We start from the raw sequence: 19,848 nt of genomic DNA, 5'->3' as shown, positions 1-19,848 counted from the left end.
GCACAGAAAGATCTGATCTGTCAAAATTTTGAGCAATTTTTACGTACTTGGAGAGAAGAAAACAAACAAAACCAAAATAAAACAGGCAGGATTAGTTTAGGTCTCTCCACTTTTCATGTGTGTCCCATTGCAAGTGGAAAGGTTTTGTTAGCTAGTTCCAGAACCCTACTTTTGCATAATGTTTTCCACGTTAACTTTCCTTCTTTTCGTAAAGTAGCATGAAGCTTCCATAGGCATTTGTACGGTGGGTGCCCAGGCTGCCCTGTGAGGTGAAGAGCCGTGTCCTGGTTTCGGAGGCCCCAGCACAGGGCCCAACCCGCTCACCAGAGCAGCAGGGCAGGCTGTGTGTGTGCGGGAACACAGCACCAATCCCTCGAGCCCTGCTCTTGGTTTCTAATCCCAAGGGGCTGTTCTTTGTTTTCATTAATGGGAAATTTTACATCGCAGAAGTTATGTATCTACACCGGGGTGAAATTCAACACCAGGCCAAAAGCCTGATATCTAGCGAGAGGCAAGAGAAGAACCAGTAACATTTACAAACATACTCTAGATGTATATCATAACCATATGGAAACAAAGGTTTAATCTCACATTTTTATTTAACCATTTTCCCAGATGTTTCCTGCAGTTTGACAGATGTACCATTTACTAGAAAGTTGCGCTCTGGAGAATTAGAGTGTTATGGACACGGTTGCTATAGACAATGACTCGGGAAGGGGAAGAATCGGAATAAAACGCTACATTAATTTCTACTCGAAGAAGGACGTTCCCCCCCCCCCCCCCCCCGGGCTGACGGCGCTGGCCGGCCCAGCCTCCTTTCGTTTTCCCTCCCGCCGTGCCGGGACTCTTATCGTGACGAGGGGCGGGCCCCGCGCCGCCGCCGCTCGCCAAGTCCGTGAGGCCCCGGGCGGGCCGGGGGGGGCGCGGCGCTGGCGGCCGCGGGCGGTGCCGGGCACGGGGCGGGCCCTGAGCCCCGCCGGGCCGCCTGTCGGCGAGGGCTTATCGCGACAGAGCAGCGCCGGGGAAGCGAAGGGGCTCGCCGCGATTGAAGTGCGGAGGCTTTGACCTCAGCCGTTTGGCCGCTTCCCCCGCTGGAAAATTGTGCTGGAAGCCGCCCCGCTTTGTAGTTGCCGTGCTGTTGAATAAACGAGATCGCCGTGGCCGTGCTGCCTGCTTGGAACCCGGCAGGCTGCACAGTGCTCACAGGGCTCCCCCAGCACCGCACACTGACGCTGCAGCACAAGGTGCACTTGTCCACAAGGTACCTGTGGTGCCCAGCTAGGTAAAGGTGCCCACCTAGGTCAATGCTGTGCCCAGCAAGGTACCTGTGGCGCCCAACTAGGTAAATAAAATGCCCAAAACGCGAGCCCAAAGCTCCCTGTTTGCCCACGGGCCTAAGCCCGGAGCTGGGCTTCACACGTCCCATCACACCGCCAGAGTGCGGAGCGCCTGGGTAGGATAGGAGAGGGGGGAGGCGGGATGGTTTCTACAAACCATGAGAAAAACTTTCCAAAACATCTGGGAGAAGTCTCAGAACACGCTAATTACTGCTTCATGTAGCCTTTAATGTGGCACAGATGTACAGTTGCTGCAAGTAACGGGGCAGTCGCTCATTGCAGTCAAGTTAAGGTTCCCCTGCTCCTATCAAAGTCCTGCCATTGTGCTCATGGCCTCTGTGGGCACGCGTTGCTTCATCCCGTCTGAGAGAAGGAGCGACACTTCCTGACCCTTGCTGTCAGGTTTCACATCAGTAACGTTTAGTATTCGCAAATCAGTCTTTTAGGAAGGGTGGAAACAGAAACCCCAGATGCTTTTCCATGTGATCTGTTTTTTTCTGACTGAAGGTTCCCCTAAGCCAGAAGCGAGGTGAAGCTGTTGACTGCAGAATTTGACAACCTTTGGCTTGGGCACTTCGAACGCAGGAGTAACTGATGTGAGGTGCTGCTGCTGTGGCTGCTTTGGTTATCAGTTTCTCACAGGAACTATTTTACTATATTGCTAGGAGTAGTTGTGCAAAACGTAATGAAGCTGTTAGTACATTTATAGTGCTTCGAGAGGTTTCAGTAGTTCGGATTTTATTAGCAATTACAAACAGTTTCAATAAAGTTTTAATGAAATGTTTATTCCTTTTATAAAACAGCCCATGAAAAATCTTAAAAAAAAAAAAAAAAAAAAAGTTATTTAAACACCATTTTTTGTCTAAAGGTCTAAAGCCTGGTTGCCTGGTTTTTGGATATTTTTGAAATCTCTGTCTGAAATTGAATGAATGTGCATTCTCAGCTTTCCCTGCTTCACATCTGCTAACATTACATTGTGCATCTGATGGAGAGAGACCGTAATTTCTAGGCATTAATGATCCAGGCCCGTTTTCCTTTTTCTCTTAAGAATTGTTCAAGCTGGAAAACAAATCTCTATAATCCTATCTCCTGACAATTTGACACAGTTAATTCCAGCACTCTGACCTTATTTCCAGAATGGCTTGTGTTGTTAAAGCTCTTCCTAAGTAAACTTTCCATTCTCATGTTGACATCTTTTACTTTGCACTTCGTGTATTTGAAGAAAATGATTAATCTGCTCCTCAGCCCTATGAGTCCATCTGTTGAAATCTTCTGTGTGATTGAACTAACTAAAATCCATATGCTTTTGCAAATTTGGGGTTCTTGGATTGACATAAGCTGGTTTCAACTTTTGCAAAAATCATTGCATGACAGGTGTTAAGTAATGAATGCAATTATTTTATTTTATTTTTTCAAATCAAAAAGTAGAAAATATTGTAAGAAAATTTAACTGCCATTTTTTATTTCCTCTAACAGTTCTGCACAGTTTCACCATTGAGTTTCAACACCACCAAGTTTTCCCAGAGCCTGCAGAACAGACTGATGTACCCTGGCAATATTGAGCACACATGTATGTGGCTAATCTCGTTGCACTAGGGCATGACCCGCTGCCGTGTGTATTTTATATGCAAGCTTTCTCCTGACATTGGCCCTAAGTTTTCTCTGTGTGATCATAAATAGTTTTTACAGTATTTTCCAGTGACTCGGTATGAAAGGTTTGTTGCATGTGCCAAGTTTGACTTCAAAAGGATGTTAACATGGCTGAAGTATAAAAGCTGCACGTGACCCAGCACATGAATGAGCAGAATGTAAGAGGAATTGCCTGCCAGAAGTTCTTGGGTGGGCATTGCAGTTAGCTATAAAATGATTAATTTGTACCCATCTCTGAATCTTTCCAGTAACCCCTCTGACCTTCTTTTCTCCTCGAAGCCTCTTCACTCTTTCCTTAAACTGCTGGATTTTCCTTCCTGTTTGTTAGAAATTTTAGGGAAAGTTTGAAGTGTCTCTGTAACCTCATCTTTTATCGCTTGCTTTTCTGGATGTTTTTCACGTCTGAGCAATTCAAAGTGCATTATGGATGCGAAACAGCTCAGACTTTTGCACAGATAGTTCTAGTTTCTATGCCGGTGGTGACTTCCCTTTCTAGATCAGGTCCTTTTCGTCCCAATATATGCGGTAGCCTGACTTGCACTCCAGATGTCAACATTGGCTGGCTTCCCTCTCTTTCATCAGCTTAATTTGACTTTCTCAGAATTAGATTATTGTGCCTTCAAGCACCCAGGTACTATGGTGACTTGTGTATAATTTGCTTTTGAGACAGAAATGAGACCTTAGTTCTGGGTCCTGACTGGCAAGCCTAGGGTTGAGTGTCAGGTCTGCATTGATCTGTATGAGGTTTGTAGTTTTACTGCAAATATCTTCCAAAAAAAAAAAGAAACTACTCTGTAATTTCAGTACCCGTGTCTTGTAAGGACAGACTGCAGCCTCTGCAGAGCCTTTTCCAGCTCTGTAGCATCCACATCTTCTGTCTTCTGGTCTTCGCAGTTGGCAGAAATGGTTCTTCCCTTATGTATTTTTTAGGATATTGTGTGTTTTTTTTCAAACGAAACCGGAGCTACTTTGTTGTTGCTCTTTGACTAGAGTTATGGGGAGGTGGCTGCATCAGGTAAATCTTAAAGGTTCGGTTATTTCTCCTGTCGCACCTCCAAGAAACATGCCTTTTTCAACATACCGTGATAAAATAATTAGAGCAGGGAAGCCAGGGATGTCATGTCACAGTTTAAAGAACCAGAAGGATTTTTCTCTTTGGCTAATGAGACTGGCTGAGTACTTTTTTTTTTTTTTATCCCCAAATCGCTAAAAACCCAGAGCAGATGAGAGCTGTAGTCAGATGTTGGTTTCCACCTAGATCCCAATGTTTAACAACATGTTGAAGAGATGAAATAGCTCATGTTTACATTCCTGAAATCGTAGCCACAATGGTGCATTTTAAGAAACTTTTTTTATCATTACTGCAATGTCCTGTTATACTTGGACAGTTGTTATTGCGGTAATACTGAAACGCTGGAACTTTCTGTCATTCTCCTTTTTCAGATGTTAGGGATGTGACTTTTTTTAATTTAATTTGTCAACAGGCTAATTCATCTATACTGTTAACCTCAGCAGAACAAAATAGATCGCTTACCATTTCAGACTTTTTGCAGATATTTACTGTATATTACAATTTGCTATTGACAGTTCAGGTATAACCTCACATAAGACCTCTTCAAAAAGTTACGGTACTTCAAAATAAGCCATCAGGCTGGCATCAGGTGCTGACTTGAGGAGGTTTGGAGATGAGTGAGCAGCCAGTGGAAGAGCAGAGCAGAGATAGCAGTGGGTGAGCAGAGATTTGGGTGATTTCCTTTTCCTTTTTTGATGTAAGTAGGATCTGGGATTGTGTTAATTGATTTTACTGTACATTAGATTTAGATTTCAGTTTTGTGGGTTTGGCTTTTGACTAAGGTCTTACATCATGTGGTTCTCTTGCATTCTTTCATACTTGTGAGTATTACACTTTCAGGAAGCACTTGTGTGTCGCTTGCTGCAGGCAGGCAGTGATGGGATGCTCCTTAATGTGTTTTACAGCTTATTCCGTATTTATTTCTTTTACTGTGATTTATTGTCTCCTGTCTGATTACATTTTGGAAGTAACTATCCACTCCAAGGTTTAAACTCTGAAAAATCTTGGTTTAGCAAGGATAAATTTAGAAAGTCTGGCCTATATTTATATGTAAGGTTATCCTATTTCTTGTTAATATGTTTTGATTGTTTTATTTAAGTTGACTTCTCATCTCAACGGGTTTTCCACTGGCTATAGCAGTAAGCTGAAAAAAAAAATCATGATTTGAAGTTTTATGGGAAGGAACTGCAACCTTCTGATTACAGAGGGTGGAGAGAGCAGGGGGGAAATCAGTAGTGCATGCATACCTCTGAGCTTAAAGAACGTGTGTAAGTATGATGCTTAACTCTCCAAACAGCCTGATGGTCAAGAAAAATTCAAAAGAACAAAAGCTCTTTTCAGGGAAGAGTGAAGTTTAATTATAGGTGGCTAGAGAAGCTTTGAGGCAGTGCTTAACTTCCTGGGTGCCTTCACTGAGTTGTTTCTAGCCAGAGATGGTCAGTGAAAACTTTGCCACCTGCTTATCCACTAGAATGGGGGACGAACTGGCAGATTTGCCAGATGCAGACCTTGGTTAAAGATCCACTGGGCAGCCAGCTGGATCGGGAGCTGCTGTGCTGCAGGGCTCTGGCAGTCCTAACACATCCTCCAGAGCCACAGCCTAGAGCTGCTGTAGCAGTGCTGTGAGCAGGGCATTAGCAGAGCTCAGCCGCCCCTTTTATCTGCCTTAGGCAGAACCAGAGTTTTAGGTAGGGCAGAAGTTCCCCTGCAGGGGGGATGCACCAAACAAGCAACACTGAAATGGCAGTGGTGGCAGAAAAAAAAAAAAAGGGGGAGGTGTTCTTTATCTTTGTTAGGAAACCATATCGGATGTCCAGAGAACATGCCCATGTTCTGTAGAGGAAACGATTCCTGCAAAAACAATCATCTGTTGCAAATCGCCTACATGGAAGCTTTTTGGGATGGAGTGCTAAGCCATAAAAAGGAAGGGCTACTCAACGTAAGAGGGAGGCACAGAGCTTACAGAAGGGGAGGAAAAAGGGTCCTGTACTTAGGTGGCCGCCAGTCAAGGGAGACCGGGTTTGAAGAGCTGTTTGGGCTGGTTTTCATGTCCTGAATGCTTCAGGTAATTGGCTGACACATGGCAAGCAAGAGCCAATATTTTCAGGTTTTTGTTGTTTGTTTCTTTTTTAAGGAAATTTAGATTGCTTAAAAAAATATGCGTAAGGACAACTTAGGATTTCCCCCCTCTGGATATATATCATTGTATTTTGCAATATCTTCTGTTCTTGTTTTGCCACCTCACAATAACAGAAGCAATGCGTATGAATGGCTGGGTCTGCAGGAAGTGATCGAGGAGACACTTTGTATCAGTGGCCTATAAATCCTTAAGTGGTCTGGAACAAAAGCAGCTGTCCTCTTTCAAGCCTGAGTGTTAGTGAGTAAGTACAGTAGATGATGTCAGAAAATGAACATTATAAAGGATGCCAAAAATAATAATATTTGAATTAAGTTACACAAATGAAATCGCTTTCATTTAGCAATAGCATAGCATGCATTGTGTTTGTGTGAAGAAAAACATCTTACATGCTAATTAAGAAGCAATGTAAGTGGATACTTGTTCTTTCTGCAAGAGAAACACACTCCTACAATACAACCATTTCAAGTTAGAGCTCTGTTTCTGCCAAAGGGAGTGTGAAACGTCTGTGATTTCTTCACTTGGAGGTACAGTAATACTTTTGGCATCTGTTCCTTAGCAATCTAAGGCTGGAAGTGAGTGTAAGCAAAACTGTCCCCTTCGGTGGGCCTCTTTTTTTCCTTTTCCTTAAGCAGTTGGCAGAGTTAGCCTGTTCCTCCAGGATGAGCGTGAATTACCGCCGCTTGGTGCCAGTGGACAGAACAGCTGCGTTTAAAGGTTGTACAGAAAATATCTAAGAACAATGCATTTTAGCTACTTCTGAACTGCTTCCGGCAGAGGACTGAAACATTGCTTTCAATTACCAAACGTTGAGAAGTGAACTGAAGCAGGCTTTGAGCTAGCAGTCAGGATGTGTGTGGTTTTGGTATGACATGCATCTGAGCACATGATGCTTGGTAAGTGCTGGAGCCTCGGTTATGATTCATTGGGGAGAAACATGGAAAACAGCGTCTGTTTTTCAAGTGCTGGAGAAATGAATTTAAGGCTGGAGTTGTATAATTTTGCTAAAATAAACCTGCAAGTAGCTTGGATAACTCCATTAGAAGGGACGTAAGGGTGACATGTAAGGCTGCGGCAGTGCTGTCCCACTGCCTGATGCTGGCTCAGCTCCCCTCTGACACTGAGAGCCATGTTCCAGCCCGTGGAGATGCACTGGATGATGCACCTCTGAAGGCGGGGTCCAAGTTAGATAACTGATGGCTTTTAAGACAAAGTGGAGTCGGGGGTTGGTAAAGCTGTTTGGAATTTTCAAATTATTTTCCAAACGTGGCCCGAAATCCTCGTTTGTAACTTTCTGACCCTGCATTTGAACTAAGAGATGCATCTCTGTACTCGTTCAGCACATGAGGAATTTTGAAGCTAATTCACTGTGGTGAAACACAATGATGGTGAAACACATGCAGTTCTGATGGCCTCTTCAGTCAAAGCATCTAAAAGCAGAACAAGAACAGAGCGGTTTTCCAAAACAGAAGTCTCATCACTGTAGTCAGAAGAAAAATATACAAAATATTGTAATGAAATATTTACATCAAATTCTGTTTTCACAGAAGTTAATAGAGTAATAGTTTTCATACTGCTCCTGTGGTCTGGCTTTTTAGCAAGAACAGAACTATTTCTAATTTACGAGTTGGGTGCCTCTTTTATAGATAGCCAAATTTGCACTTCCTACATTTTTCAGATTACTTTTCTCAATAATAAAGAGAAAAAAAATCAGTTGAATAAAGGCATTTTTAATAGAAAATTATTTTTAAAGATATATTTAAAACTTAGTAATGTGAAAATAATGAATTTTACATACAGTAGTTTTACAAGTGGAGTCAGATATCTGTGGGATTTGCTATTTATAGCAGAACAGGAGGGACTGCGGACTGCTGGTGTGCTTTCACAGGGGCAGAGCTATCACGTTCCTACACTACGTAGTGCTGTCCAATTCTGAGCTGGGCTCAGAAAAAATACCTGATGTGGGTGTAGGAACTGCAGGTATTTCTCATTTTTGCCAGGACTATTTATCTTAAGGTAGATGTTGAGCAGATTTTTGAGTATAAATTGTTCTCAGTCTGGGAGTTGTTGCTGTGATGGAGGAGGAGGGAGTTACTTGCCTGCAGAAAGGATCGGGGTGGGGCCTGCTGAGGTTACAGAGATAACTCTCTACTTTTAGGTACCTCGCAGGAAGGTCTGTGCTACTCCCGTCCTTCATGCTGATCCCATTGCCCAGCTTCTTGGTCCCTTCTTCTTCAAAAATGTTTGCAGGAAAGTTCATTCTTTTCGGCAGCAAAACTGGCAGCCACCAGTATTCAGGGCCGTGACTACGTGTTTGAAGGAGGGGTGAAATGCCTCCGAATTGTTATTTAAATTGCAGTAGACCAGTAATATTTAGTTGAAAATCAAGGTTTTGGCTTGCAGACACCAAAAAATAGTGCGTTGCAGTGAGAAGAATGAGCCATCCCTACACAGCATCTCCGCCCTTCTCACTTGAACAGCAATTTTGGTGCTGCCTTTCCACATGTTACGTACCAGGCTCTCTGACGGCTGCTGCCCAGGTATGAAAGCAGTCTGTAAAGGCGTACTGTTTGTCAGCCTGCTTCTCAGGGGGTAGTGAAGGATTACAGCTTGTTGAGTGTTCATTGGAAGTCTTCTGCACTGTAACTTAAGATGAGGCTACTGTACTTTAAATATAGTCTGTTTTGCTGCCACTAAGTCACACGCTTGCATCAGTCATTGGCTCAGAGCAACGCAATCCTGAGCTTTCCCTCTTCTGAATGCTGATACTGTAAAGTAGTCTTGTGTTCTGAAATGGTACCAAAGCTGGCAAAAGACCTAAATGTAACACTGAGAATGTATTTCCTTGTGGTTTGCGTGCTGCTTTGTAGCATCTAAATCTGGCCTATAAAGGCCTATATTCAAGACACACATGATTTTCAGAGAACATCTTGGGCACCAGCTGTGAAACCTTAAAGGTGAGGTTTGATGGTTGGTTCCGCTGATCTGCAGCTTCTCAGTTACGGGACAAGTGATAGCTGGGGGGCAGGGGGCTGAATGGCTACAGATTGTATCCTTATTCTGGTGACTGTTCCCCATAGAACCCTGCAAGATTTCTATATTTCTATAGCATTTTTTTAATAACCCTGGGGTTCCGCATTTTCCTCTGTTTGCATGGCTTCCCCGCCCTTCAGCCCTTAGCATTCCTTTTCTGAGACTCTCGGGCGTTGCAATAGGCAGTGTCTTCTTGGATTTGTAACTTGTTCCAATATTGGATACTATTCGTACATCCATATTTCCATTATCAGAGAAAGCGTTTTTCTATTTCTTTTCCGTCTCTGCCTAACATTCATCAGAGCACTTTTTAAGATTGTTCCTGCGTATTAATTTGCTGTGATGCACTTAAAAATTGGGGGAAAAGCTTGTAAATGGATTTCACCCATTTCTGCGATAGACATTCAGGGAACTTCAGCAAGAGCTGCTGAAGACAGATCATGTTTTCCAAGGAACCAGCTTTCTCCTCTAGTTGTTCCTTATGTGAAGGATGGGCTGAGGTTTGTATTTCCCACCAAGGCAGTGGCTGTAGCAGCGTGCAGCTGGGGGCTGTGCCCGGCTGCCAGCCGTACCCATCCTTACCTCGGCATTTGCCGGCAGCTGCAAGTGGCTGCCCTCACCAAGGCGGAGGAAGCACCGTTCCTGACGTGCTGCTTTCCCTTTCAAGAAGGGGTGAACACTTGACACCATACTTTATGGGCGTATGGAAACTGAAATATCTCATGAGTACAAGATCAGATTTTGTTAATTGCAATGAGTGACAGCCTAACTGCGCGAGTACTGCCACTGAGTTTCATCGTTCAGCAGGAGTTTGAAATGACTCTTCTAAAGGCTGCTGTAATAATTAGATGTGCAGTGTAGTGTGCTTCTTCCATTTGCTGCTCTGAAAATTGTGCTTCCTGCTTTACTCACTGTATTTGTTGGTATCAACCCATGTCTTTTGAGTAAAATACACTTTTGGGCTTCAGCAGTGCTTAGAGAATACTGCAGTGTTAGGGGACAGAGCTGGACTAATGGTATTTTAAATGTGGGGGTGTCTGATCTTAACAGATCAGTTATTATCAGTTATTGTTTTAGCTCAGTGCATTTAGATAAATATCTTAAGAAATTATTTTAAAAAATTCTGAAGAATTCTGAAAAAAAACAAGTTGGTTGCTGGAGCTTGCAGGTGTGAATCATGTGCTTGTCTTTGCTGGGGGGTGACTGGATAGACCAGGGGTACCGTAATGAGGGATGCTGCACCCCCCCAGGCCAAGCAACATGCCCTTCCTCACCTTTCTTAAAGGGATTGAATGCTGCGAATGTCATTACAGCTTGTAAAAAATCAGTAAGTCCTCTGACTTTTTTCTCTTTCATGTATCAGAAACAAGACTGCCAACGGAGATTACCGGAAGGAGCACAGAGAGAGGAGTCGCAGCCCAATAGAGAGGGCTGCTGCCCCAACGATGAGCCTTCACGCCAATCACGCCATGTACGCCTCAATCCCAAGCTTGACCATGGATCAACCTCTAGCACTGACCAAAAACAGCATGGATGCAACCCGAACAGTCGGCATCACACCTACACTGACTTCTGTGGAACGGCAGCAGGTACGGGCTTCTAGAACCTCTGGGTGGTTGTAGAAATCCTTGCTGTAGGCACAGGGAGGACTTCCCAGATGTAAGCAGAACATACTGTGAGCTACAATAATAGGCGATACAATTCTGCAGGCAACGTGCATTTTAAAAATGCACAGCGAATGCCACAGCTCAGTGTGTTCTGTGTGAATAAGTTCTGGTGTTTAAATGTATGTCAGAGAGTTCCTAGTCGCCCTGCTGCTTCTGATGCTTTACTAAGCTTTTGAACCCATGGGTTTGAATTGGGAATGCAAAGTCTGAGTTGCTCTGTGGATAAGCAAGGTTCCAGTACCTGTTAGGCAATAACTGATGCAATTCAGAGGTAAAGAGGGTTTTTATTTGTGCTCCCACTGGCAATCCATGAGTGCATTTCTACCCTTTACCCTGCCAGGACTGCTGAGGAAGAGGTGACAGAAAAGGCATTAAATACAATTTTGCACTGAATTTTTCAAGTGAAAGAAGGTGGAGTGACATCAGTTGTCTCAGCCGGCCAAAAGCATTCACTGTGTTGGTCCAGACCAATGTTGGATCACTATTTCATGATGACTTTTCCTAAAGCAAAGTGTAATGATCTTTCATAATGTTACACTTCATTTCCATATGCAGGAATGGTTTTTGTTTTGCTTTTGGCTGGCTGGCTGGTTAGTTGTTTTGTGTTGTTTTTTTTTTTTTTTTGTGTGTGTGTGTGTTTTTTTATTATTTTATTTTTTTTATTTTGCTTGCCATCATATTCATTGTATTTGTTTTCCTTGAGAACTGCTGAAGATGAGCCATCTCTGTGCAAGTTATACAAAAACAGTTTTCTTATGTGCCAGACATGCTTTTATCCTTCTCACAAGTGGGGAGGTGAAGTAAGATAATTGAGTTGTGATGAGAAATTAAATTGGCCCATGTACCCAAGCTCTTCCTTCCTTCCTTCCCTCCTTCCTCACCTACAATGATGTATTGCAAAGGGTGAACGCTTGGAGTGGATGGTCTTTTGGAGGTTGTCTTTTTTTATAAGCAATTTGTTGAAAGCCTTTTTCCACTGGAGCATATACTTTACATCTACTGCATACGTTTTAACATGGTTGGCTACATACACTAATCTTTTATATTTTGCTGTGCCAAAATGCCTAGCTTTACACTAGTGTCACTGATATCTTGCATCAGTTGGCACCAGGTCACAGAGTTATTGTTCTGTGCAGAACAGCTCCTCTTTGCTCTCAGCATTCAGTGATGACAGAAGAGGAAGGGACAGGCTTCCACTGACGACACTGGTGCCCTTTGATAGTGTTACTGCTGCTCCTCAGCTTGGCAGCTCACACGGCTGACACTCTTCTATTTTAGTGTTTGACTTGGGCTCACTCCTATTGCCTATTACCAGATTCCTCTCTATTTTGTTATCTTTGACATTTTGAGCTAGATTACAATCTATTTTCTTGAGGAAGTAGGATGTTGAGGTAATACCTTGCCAAGATCACAGAGTAGAAATCATAAAAAGAAGAAAAATGTATTGAACAATAAGAAACCCTACATTTGTTTTTATTTATTTATTTATTTATTTTTACCTTAGCACCTTGAATGAAATTTCATTTTACTGTATGTTTCTGACAGAGAACAGGAAAAAAAAACTTCCAATTTTAGTCAGTGTACAGGTGCTGTAGTCACTGTTGCTAAGTTCTCAGCTTCTCATCTCAGTATTTATATATAAATAGGTACAGTCTGCTCAGTGCACCTGTACAGCCAGAATCATACCAGGGGATTCTGTAAGATGCTTTATCCCTCCTTCTCAAATTGTTTATGGTATTGGTACATGCATTCCTGAAACAAGCTCTCTTGTTACTTCTCTCTACTTCTCACGCCTTGCATAGCTAAAAATGCATGCATACAGTGCCCAAACAGCTTCTTAGAGGCATGAAATTTCACCCCTTATAAAAATAAAAAAATAAAAAAACCCTGCCATACATGAACTTCTTACAGAAAAATCAAAGAACTCACTACTTTTTCTTTACTTTTTGACTTTTCTGTTAGTGCAGTAAGATGTGAATAGCATTTGTTCCGATTGTGTCCAGACAATAATAATTTGATAGAGTTAAATCTTCTCTTGAAAGCTCATCTCACTTCCTTTGGTCTTGCTCTTACTCTGTCTAGACTAGAGGACCACTAAACAATGAAAACTCTTGCCTTCATCATTTACTTTGTATGGTGTTAGGTAAAATCGTGATTTTTGCAGGTTTGCTGTGGAGATTTATAAAATGGACAAGAAATTAAAACTGTGTTAATTACATTAATTCTGTTAGTCTTTTGCACACTGAACAATTAACTTGAATTGAGTACAGCAGAAGGGACTCCTTATGTAACAAAATATACCAAAGATGCAAAGCAAAAATAGTTCAATACCTGCATTATTTCCCTTTAGCCATCTGGTGAAACTGGGACATTTCTTTTCCTAAGGCATTGTTTCAATATGACATTTACATGCTAAAGAGCTGTAAGGAGAGCAGTTTGTATTTACGCTTTGTAGAAAGTATACATAGTGGAATTAAAATCATGTGAATACATATTTTGATTAATTTGCATGTATTTCATTGAATGAAAAAGTATGATGATCATTAATTAGTGCTAGAGAGGCAGATTCATTTCGACAGGAAAGTACTTACAGTCAAAACTTGCTCAGGAGCTTTTAATATTTTATACTTCTTGGCTTCTTGTTTTGTAGCTGAAGTACAGAATTAGGCTAACTTCTGAATGAAAAATGATGCCATTAAAACTTGGTTAACACTCAGAAGGTGCATACCTTTAAAATTTGTCCTGTAATCACAAGGATGTGGATAAATAATGAAATAAGCATTTAGTGCTGCATATGTAATGCATACAAAATTGAAACTGTCCTTACAAAAATCACCTTAATGCTTTTATACCATCTGTTTTTTTGTATGGTGGCTTGCCACTTAAATAACTAAGAACCATTATGGAAACGTAATGTATTTTTTAATGAGACAGACGGAAATAACAGCTGAATATTTGGGATATTAATGCACTTTATTGAACTGGATATTCTATGAGTTACTTCAGTGCTGGGATTCAGTTCGGTTATGTACATATCAACTGATTCTGCAGGGTTGTGCTCCTATACGGGTTTGTATAACTGTCTCACTGAGTGACAGTGTAATTTCTTCTTCCACGTTAGAACCGTCCATCTGTCATTACGTGTGCTTCTGCCAACAACCGGAACTGCAACCTCTCCCACTGCCCCATTGCTCACAGCGGCTGCGGTTCGGCTGTGCCTGCCTACAGAAGACCCTCTAGCAGTAAGTTACCTGTCAGCATTCGAACTGCCTGCCTGATTACATGGGGAGGCCAGCAAAATCATTCACTAACTTTAACTGTGTAGGCACTGGTGTATTACCAAGAATAAAAGGAGGTGAAAAAATAGGCAAGTCTTTTTCTCTACCCAGAGGCGTACCAGCACAGGTGCCCTCTGCAGTATTTCTAACCATCAGTGCCATGCCACAGCAGAAGGCAGGGAGAGGTGTTCTTTTTTCTTAATTTGCTAAGTTTTTATTTTTTTTAAACAACAACAAAAGACAAGCAAGCACACAGCCAAATAAGTCATTCTATTTATTTTACTCTAGCTGACAAACAGCAAGCAGACAGGACCAGCAAATCCAACCATGTTTTAGTTTCCCCAGCCTTTCAGTAGTCAGTGGATATTTATGATTCAGTTGCAGTCAGAAAAATCTTTTCCTGTAGATACAAATACTCTTCCAAAGCACATACCCTCCACCTTCCCCTGCATGGATAACACAACATGTTTTGGAGGGCAGTTCCTATAGCAACCCAGGGATGGCATTTTCTGCCTTCCATGCAATTCATGCAGTGCATGCTGGCGAACCTTGGAAAATTTGTGTTCAATTTCTCTCAATGTGTGACTAGGGGAAGAGCACAGTCTTCTTCCTATCGGATTGTAGCTACTGATGCCGAGATTCGGCACACAGCCTTTCAGACAGAATACCCTGGGTTGGTTCAGCTCCTTGTCAGCGTCATCAACCAGAATGTGTCAGTGTAAGAGCACCAGTATGACATGCATGGGGACCTAAAAGACCATGATAGGATTTATTTACTTATTTTAAAAGATTGATGTAGTGTTGAAAACTGGAATTAGAAGCTGAAGTGAGACCCTGGGGGATACATTACACCTGGAGACAGCGGCAGTTAGAGATCTAAGACAGAAGTTTTCTAGAAAACTGCTGTTACTTGTCTAAGGAAAGCTTCTTCACTGAGACTCCAGCTGAAGTTGTACAGGATTTGGAATAGTTAAAAATGTTTCCAGAAAATATTTCTCTCTTGTCACTTGACGAGGTGTTTGTGCATGATACTGATTTACTGTAGGACCCATCAAACCTTTTTTTGTAGCATGAAGGACAATGGCACAGATCCCATGCTTTTAAGTGTTTTTGAAAGATAATTTAGGCACAGATTTTGTTTCTAAGTTGTAATTTTGCAACTCTCTAATATTTAGTCTGAGGAACTATTTATTGCTATTATTCAAAATCTGATTTTTAAGGTTATTTGTTCCTCTTGTATAACACCATTTTAACGCTAGTAGTACCTGATACAGAGGTAACGATTCATGCTGTTTTCTGTCTGGCTCTTGTAACAAGTGCATCAAGCAGGATGAAACCCTGACATCAGCTTTTGGCATGCAGTAAATTAGGACAGGGTCCTGCTCCCAACTGACTGATTTCAGAAGGCTCGGGAGCTGACTTCAAAAACTGTTCCCATCTTTAATTCTGTTTAAGCCTAAATATAAGTTCTATGTGATTACTTTGGGAGAGGGTTTGCACAGAATCAGAACTGCAGCTGTGTAAAAATCCTGTTACTAATTTAAAGGAGAACAGTAGTTATATAGAAAATACTTACCTGGTGCAGGTCACTCACACAAGAAAGAAAGCTCAATTTTTTGTTTTCATTTTATATCCTTCCATCTTCTTCCCTCCTCCTCCACCCCTACTTTCACTACCAGTTCTATAATGATGTAAAGAATTCCTGCCTGCACTGAAATAATGCATTTTTTTATCTTCTTTCCCTGCCTAGCTACCACTGCCTGTGACCCAGTGGTGGAAGAGCACTTCCGCCGAAGCCTTGGCAAGAATTACAAGGAGCCTGAGCCAGTGGCAAACTCTGTGTCCATCACAGGATCAGTTGATGACCACTTTGCCAAAGCACTTGGGGATACATGGCTTCAAATTAAAGCTGCGAAGGACGGAGTGTCCAGCAGTCCTGAGTCTGCTTCACGGCGGGGCCAGTCTTCCCCTTCCTCCCATATGGTCAATCATAATCACTCGCCCTCCGTAGTCTCATGAAGAGAGGACCGTTACATTTGTGAATTTGCATGGTTTGACTGAGCTTTGAACAGTGCTTAAAATAGTGTTGGGGGAGGGGAGATTAGTTTTCAACACGTTTTTTGTGTACTCACTTTTTATTTGTAAAAGGGTGCCCTTTAAAGATGATAGCAGGAACTATTTCATAAAGATTCATATGATGTAGCATCCTTTTTTCCTGCCTCAATTACCAAAGAAACCTCTGATGCAAATCTGCTGCCCCTTAAAAAATGCACGCTAATCCACAAAAGCCATTACACATAGTTGGTTGACCCAAAAGCTTTTTGCTTGTACTAGCTTCTTGAGACTAGAATTTGTCTGGTTTGCTTACATTGCTTTTTTTTTTTTTTTTTTTTTTTTCCCTCTGTGAAGTACTTTTGTATGTATATACTTGAAAAGAACTGTCATGTATGATTTGCACTATTGGAGGAGGACTGAAGTTGCATAGCAACTTTCTGGTAAGATGCTAATATTTTGAGGGCAAACTGCTGAAAAAAGGGTTTAAGGATGACATTTCTATCAGTTTGATTTTTCTTAAAGCAAAACAGCTTTGGAAGGGGAAGTCTCATACAGGTTATAGGTCTTTCTCTCTTTAGATTTCAGGTGCTTAGTGCTTGCAACTGGACTGCATAATTTACAGAACACGGGCATTTTTTCCTAAACACTGCAGTTTGTTAGAATAGAGCTGAGGTTGGAGGGTTCAATAGTGCTTAACGATGCATGTTTTATGAAAAATAGCTGGTATCTATTAATGTATAGACAGTAAGAATCATAATACTTATTAGCTTTTCTTCAGAATTAGTTTATTTTTGTCAGTAACAATCCTAGATATACTTACTGCTGGTACAGTTGTACTCTATGATGTTTGTATTTGATATTCACTTTAGTAGCAGCCAGCAAAAGAGGACAGCCTCAGGACAGGCCTCAAATGACGCAGTTTAGAAATATATGATGCGTGGTACAGGATGCTATAGCTTTGCGCATGACTAAGTAATTGTTTCTGTCTGCAGCACTGTCTGCTTAACAGGAATTTGCTTCCTAAAACTAAGTCTGTGTAATCCACCTTTAACTAGCTGCAGAAACTGCTACCGTTACGTATCTTGGCTGGACAACAGATTGTTACAGTTTGTGAAATATGATCTTTAATTTTTGTAAGCTTATTCATAAACCTATGCCAAGTTGCAGCATACATTCCTCCATTAGAAAACTTTATACAGGTATTACTGCATTTATTATCATTTGCTATATTAATAGCTACTAACTAGAAATTAGGCAATAGAGGCAGGCATAAAAACCACAGCTGTGCTAGTACTAAGAGCTTCTCTTCTTCTTGTTAAGTATAACTACTCTCCCCCATACATTCCATCTTCCCAGTACAGTTGCAACTAGGGCTTTTTTTTTATACTGGGTTACCTGAAATGATTGGTTCAGTGTAGAAAGTTAGAACTAGTTGGAAGATAAACTACATGTGATGTATTATGGACTGTGTTACAGTATTGGGTCCATTGTGGCTTTTATTTTATGGGTTTTTTAAAGTTAAGCTATTTAATTTGGAAAAGGTGCAGGGTAGAAAGATCAGGAGATTGGCTCTTACTCTTGTTGAGAAGGTGGCTGCTCAATTTTCTTTAAAAAATCAAAAAAAAAAAAAAAAGGCAAAAAAAAAAAACCCTAAGCCCCCAGTTTTACACATTTCACTACCATCTTACTGGGTAGTCAACGCTTACTTGCTTTGGCATTCAGTACCCTACTCTCTGTAGGAAGATTGTTAAAAAAACACTTTTTTATATAGGTAACTTTAAGACCATCGTTACGCTGTGCGTAAAGAATGTACAGAGAAATTTGTAGGTATTTTTTGAGGAACAATTAATTTGTTAATGATATGTAGCTATTTAATTTTTCCCTTTCCTTTATTGTAATCATTCATTTTTTTGTTTGGAGAAAAAAGTTGATCTTTTTTTTGTTGTAGATTTGTCTGTAATACAGTAAAAGTGCAGGAACACAGTTATTCTATGAGAACACTGCATTAGCATTAATAGCCACTAGTTTGTTATTGCTACAGGCTACTGAGCATTATAACAGTAAAATACTAATACTGTAGATGGACTCTGTGGAAAATGTGACTCCTATATTTCTTTGTAAACACAAATAAGATAATGTTTTTAAAGCTAATATTTTCAATAATAGCTGTTTTACAAGGTTACATTTACTTATCTGAGATAGGTAAATGGATTTGAGGGCAATAAAGATTTAATGTGATATGTCCAGTAAAACATATATTAAAGACAATAATGCCATGAAAGCCAAAGGGTTGGGGGGAGGTGGAAGGAAACTAAACTGAACTCACCATCATGACGTGGTGAAGTTTCTTCACAGAGCCAGGTTATCTACAGTTCAGTTGGAAAGATTCTCTCTGTGTTTGTAAATCTGTAATATACCATTCTTTTGTGGCCTTGTTTCACCTGGAAAAAAAAAAGGTTTGGCAGGCCATCTTTTTTTTTGTACTTAAAAGTAGCCTTAAAGAACAATAAAGTGCTCTTAAATCACAGGTGTGTACATACTCTTCTGTATTGTTTGGTAAGAAAGGAAACTGATTTCTGTACTTCATGAGCTGGAAGCAGAAACAAACTACTGTTCATGTCCTGTTTTTTTTCTTCTGAGGAAACCCATCTCATTTTGGGACTCTGTTACCCTGTTGATGTGACTGGAGATAGCTATATTCGTTTCTTCCTCCCCAGCTAAAGCATTCGCCAAGTAATAGGCTTTCAACTACAAAGACAACCTGTTGCTGCCACTGCCGTGATGGACAGAAATACCACCAGCTTTAGGAGCACATCCCAGGCCACTGGCAGAACTCCCACTGCTCAGGTCTTTGAGCGGTTGCCCAGTATTGCTTTCCATGCAGGGCTGAGGCAGCTGTTCATCCTCCTAATGTAGCTCACCAGTAGCAGCTCCTGAACAGTTTCTGTTTTGGAAAATAGCAGCTAGTCAAGCATTTCTGTACTGTTTGTGAGAAGACCAATGTGTTTGTTTCCTTTCATTTTGTTTTGTCTCTCAAAGTCTTCAAGTTTTATCTAGAGAACAGAAGTTATTCCCTCAAGACAACAGCTGTATTATAAATGGAGATAGCCATGGTCTTGTGTTTTGGATAAGCAGCATTTCAACAGAAGATCATTCATCTGACAAGAGACCAATTAATTGTTTTTAAGGATTAATGTTCTTCTTACCTGATCTAGGGAAAGTTCAGGTGAATCAGGCTGAACCAGGCAAGAATTCAGAAGAATTTCAACTCTGAATATAGCAGATGTGTCACCAAATTTCCAAAGGGAGCCCCTAAAAATATCAAGAGACAAAGTTACTGTTGTATTGTAGTTGAAATGACTAAGTGCCTTGAAAAACAAAGCAGGCATTACATGCATATACATTGTAGAAGTAAATGGCTATTTTGGGGTGTGGGAGATTCCATGAGAACACATCAAGAATGATTAGTTTAACACATCTGAAAAACCATCCCTCGCTAACTATCCGTGGAAAGAAGCCTAAATATATGCTTTAAGAGTTTTTGGGAGAGAGGCCAACTACAACAAGCCTCACACGCCTCTCAGTCTGCTTTCTGAAGGGAGCTGGTTTCCTTTTAGGA

At 41.2% G+C, this 19,848-nt stretch overlaps 1 protein-coding gene across 4 annotated transcripts in view; it reads left to right on the top strand.

Annotated features, from left to right (window-relative positions):
* Positions 1–18,754, top strand: part of VGLL4 (vestigial like family member 4) — a 90,217-nt gene extending 71,463 nt beyond the window's left edge. For all 4 annotated transcript variants that reach the window (XM_027467772.3, XM_005013762.6, XM_072044408.1 and 1 more), the window contains 3 exons: positions 10,593–10,818; positions 14,018–14,138; positions 15,925–18,754. In XM_027467772.3, coding sequence (XP_027323573.1) covers positions 10,593–10,818; positions 14,018–14,138; positions 15,925–16,193 — 616 coding nt within the window. In that variant the 3' untranslated portion in view covers positions 16,194–18,754. The remainder of the gene's footprint in view (positions 1–10,592; positions 10,819–14,017; positions 14,139–15,924) is intronic.
* The last annotated feature ends 1,094 nt before the right edge of the window (positions 18,755–19,848 follow it).

This window comes from Anas platyrhynchos, chromosome 13 (assembly GCF_047663525.1).
Source record: "Anas platyrhynchos isolate ZD024472 breed Pekin duck chromosome 13, IASCAAS_PekinDuck_T2T, whole genome shotgun sequence".
In the NCBI taxonomy this organism is placed as follows: domain Eukaryota; kingdom Metazoa; phylum Chordata; class Aves; order Anseriformes; family Anatidae; genus Anas; species Anas platyrhynchos.
This window is presented reverse-complemented; position numbering and strand designations above follow the sequence as displayed.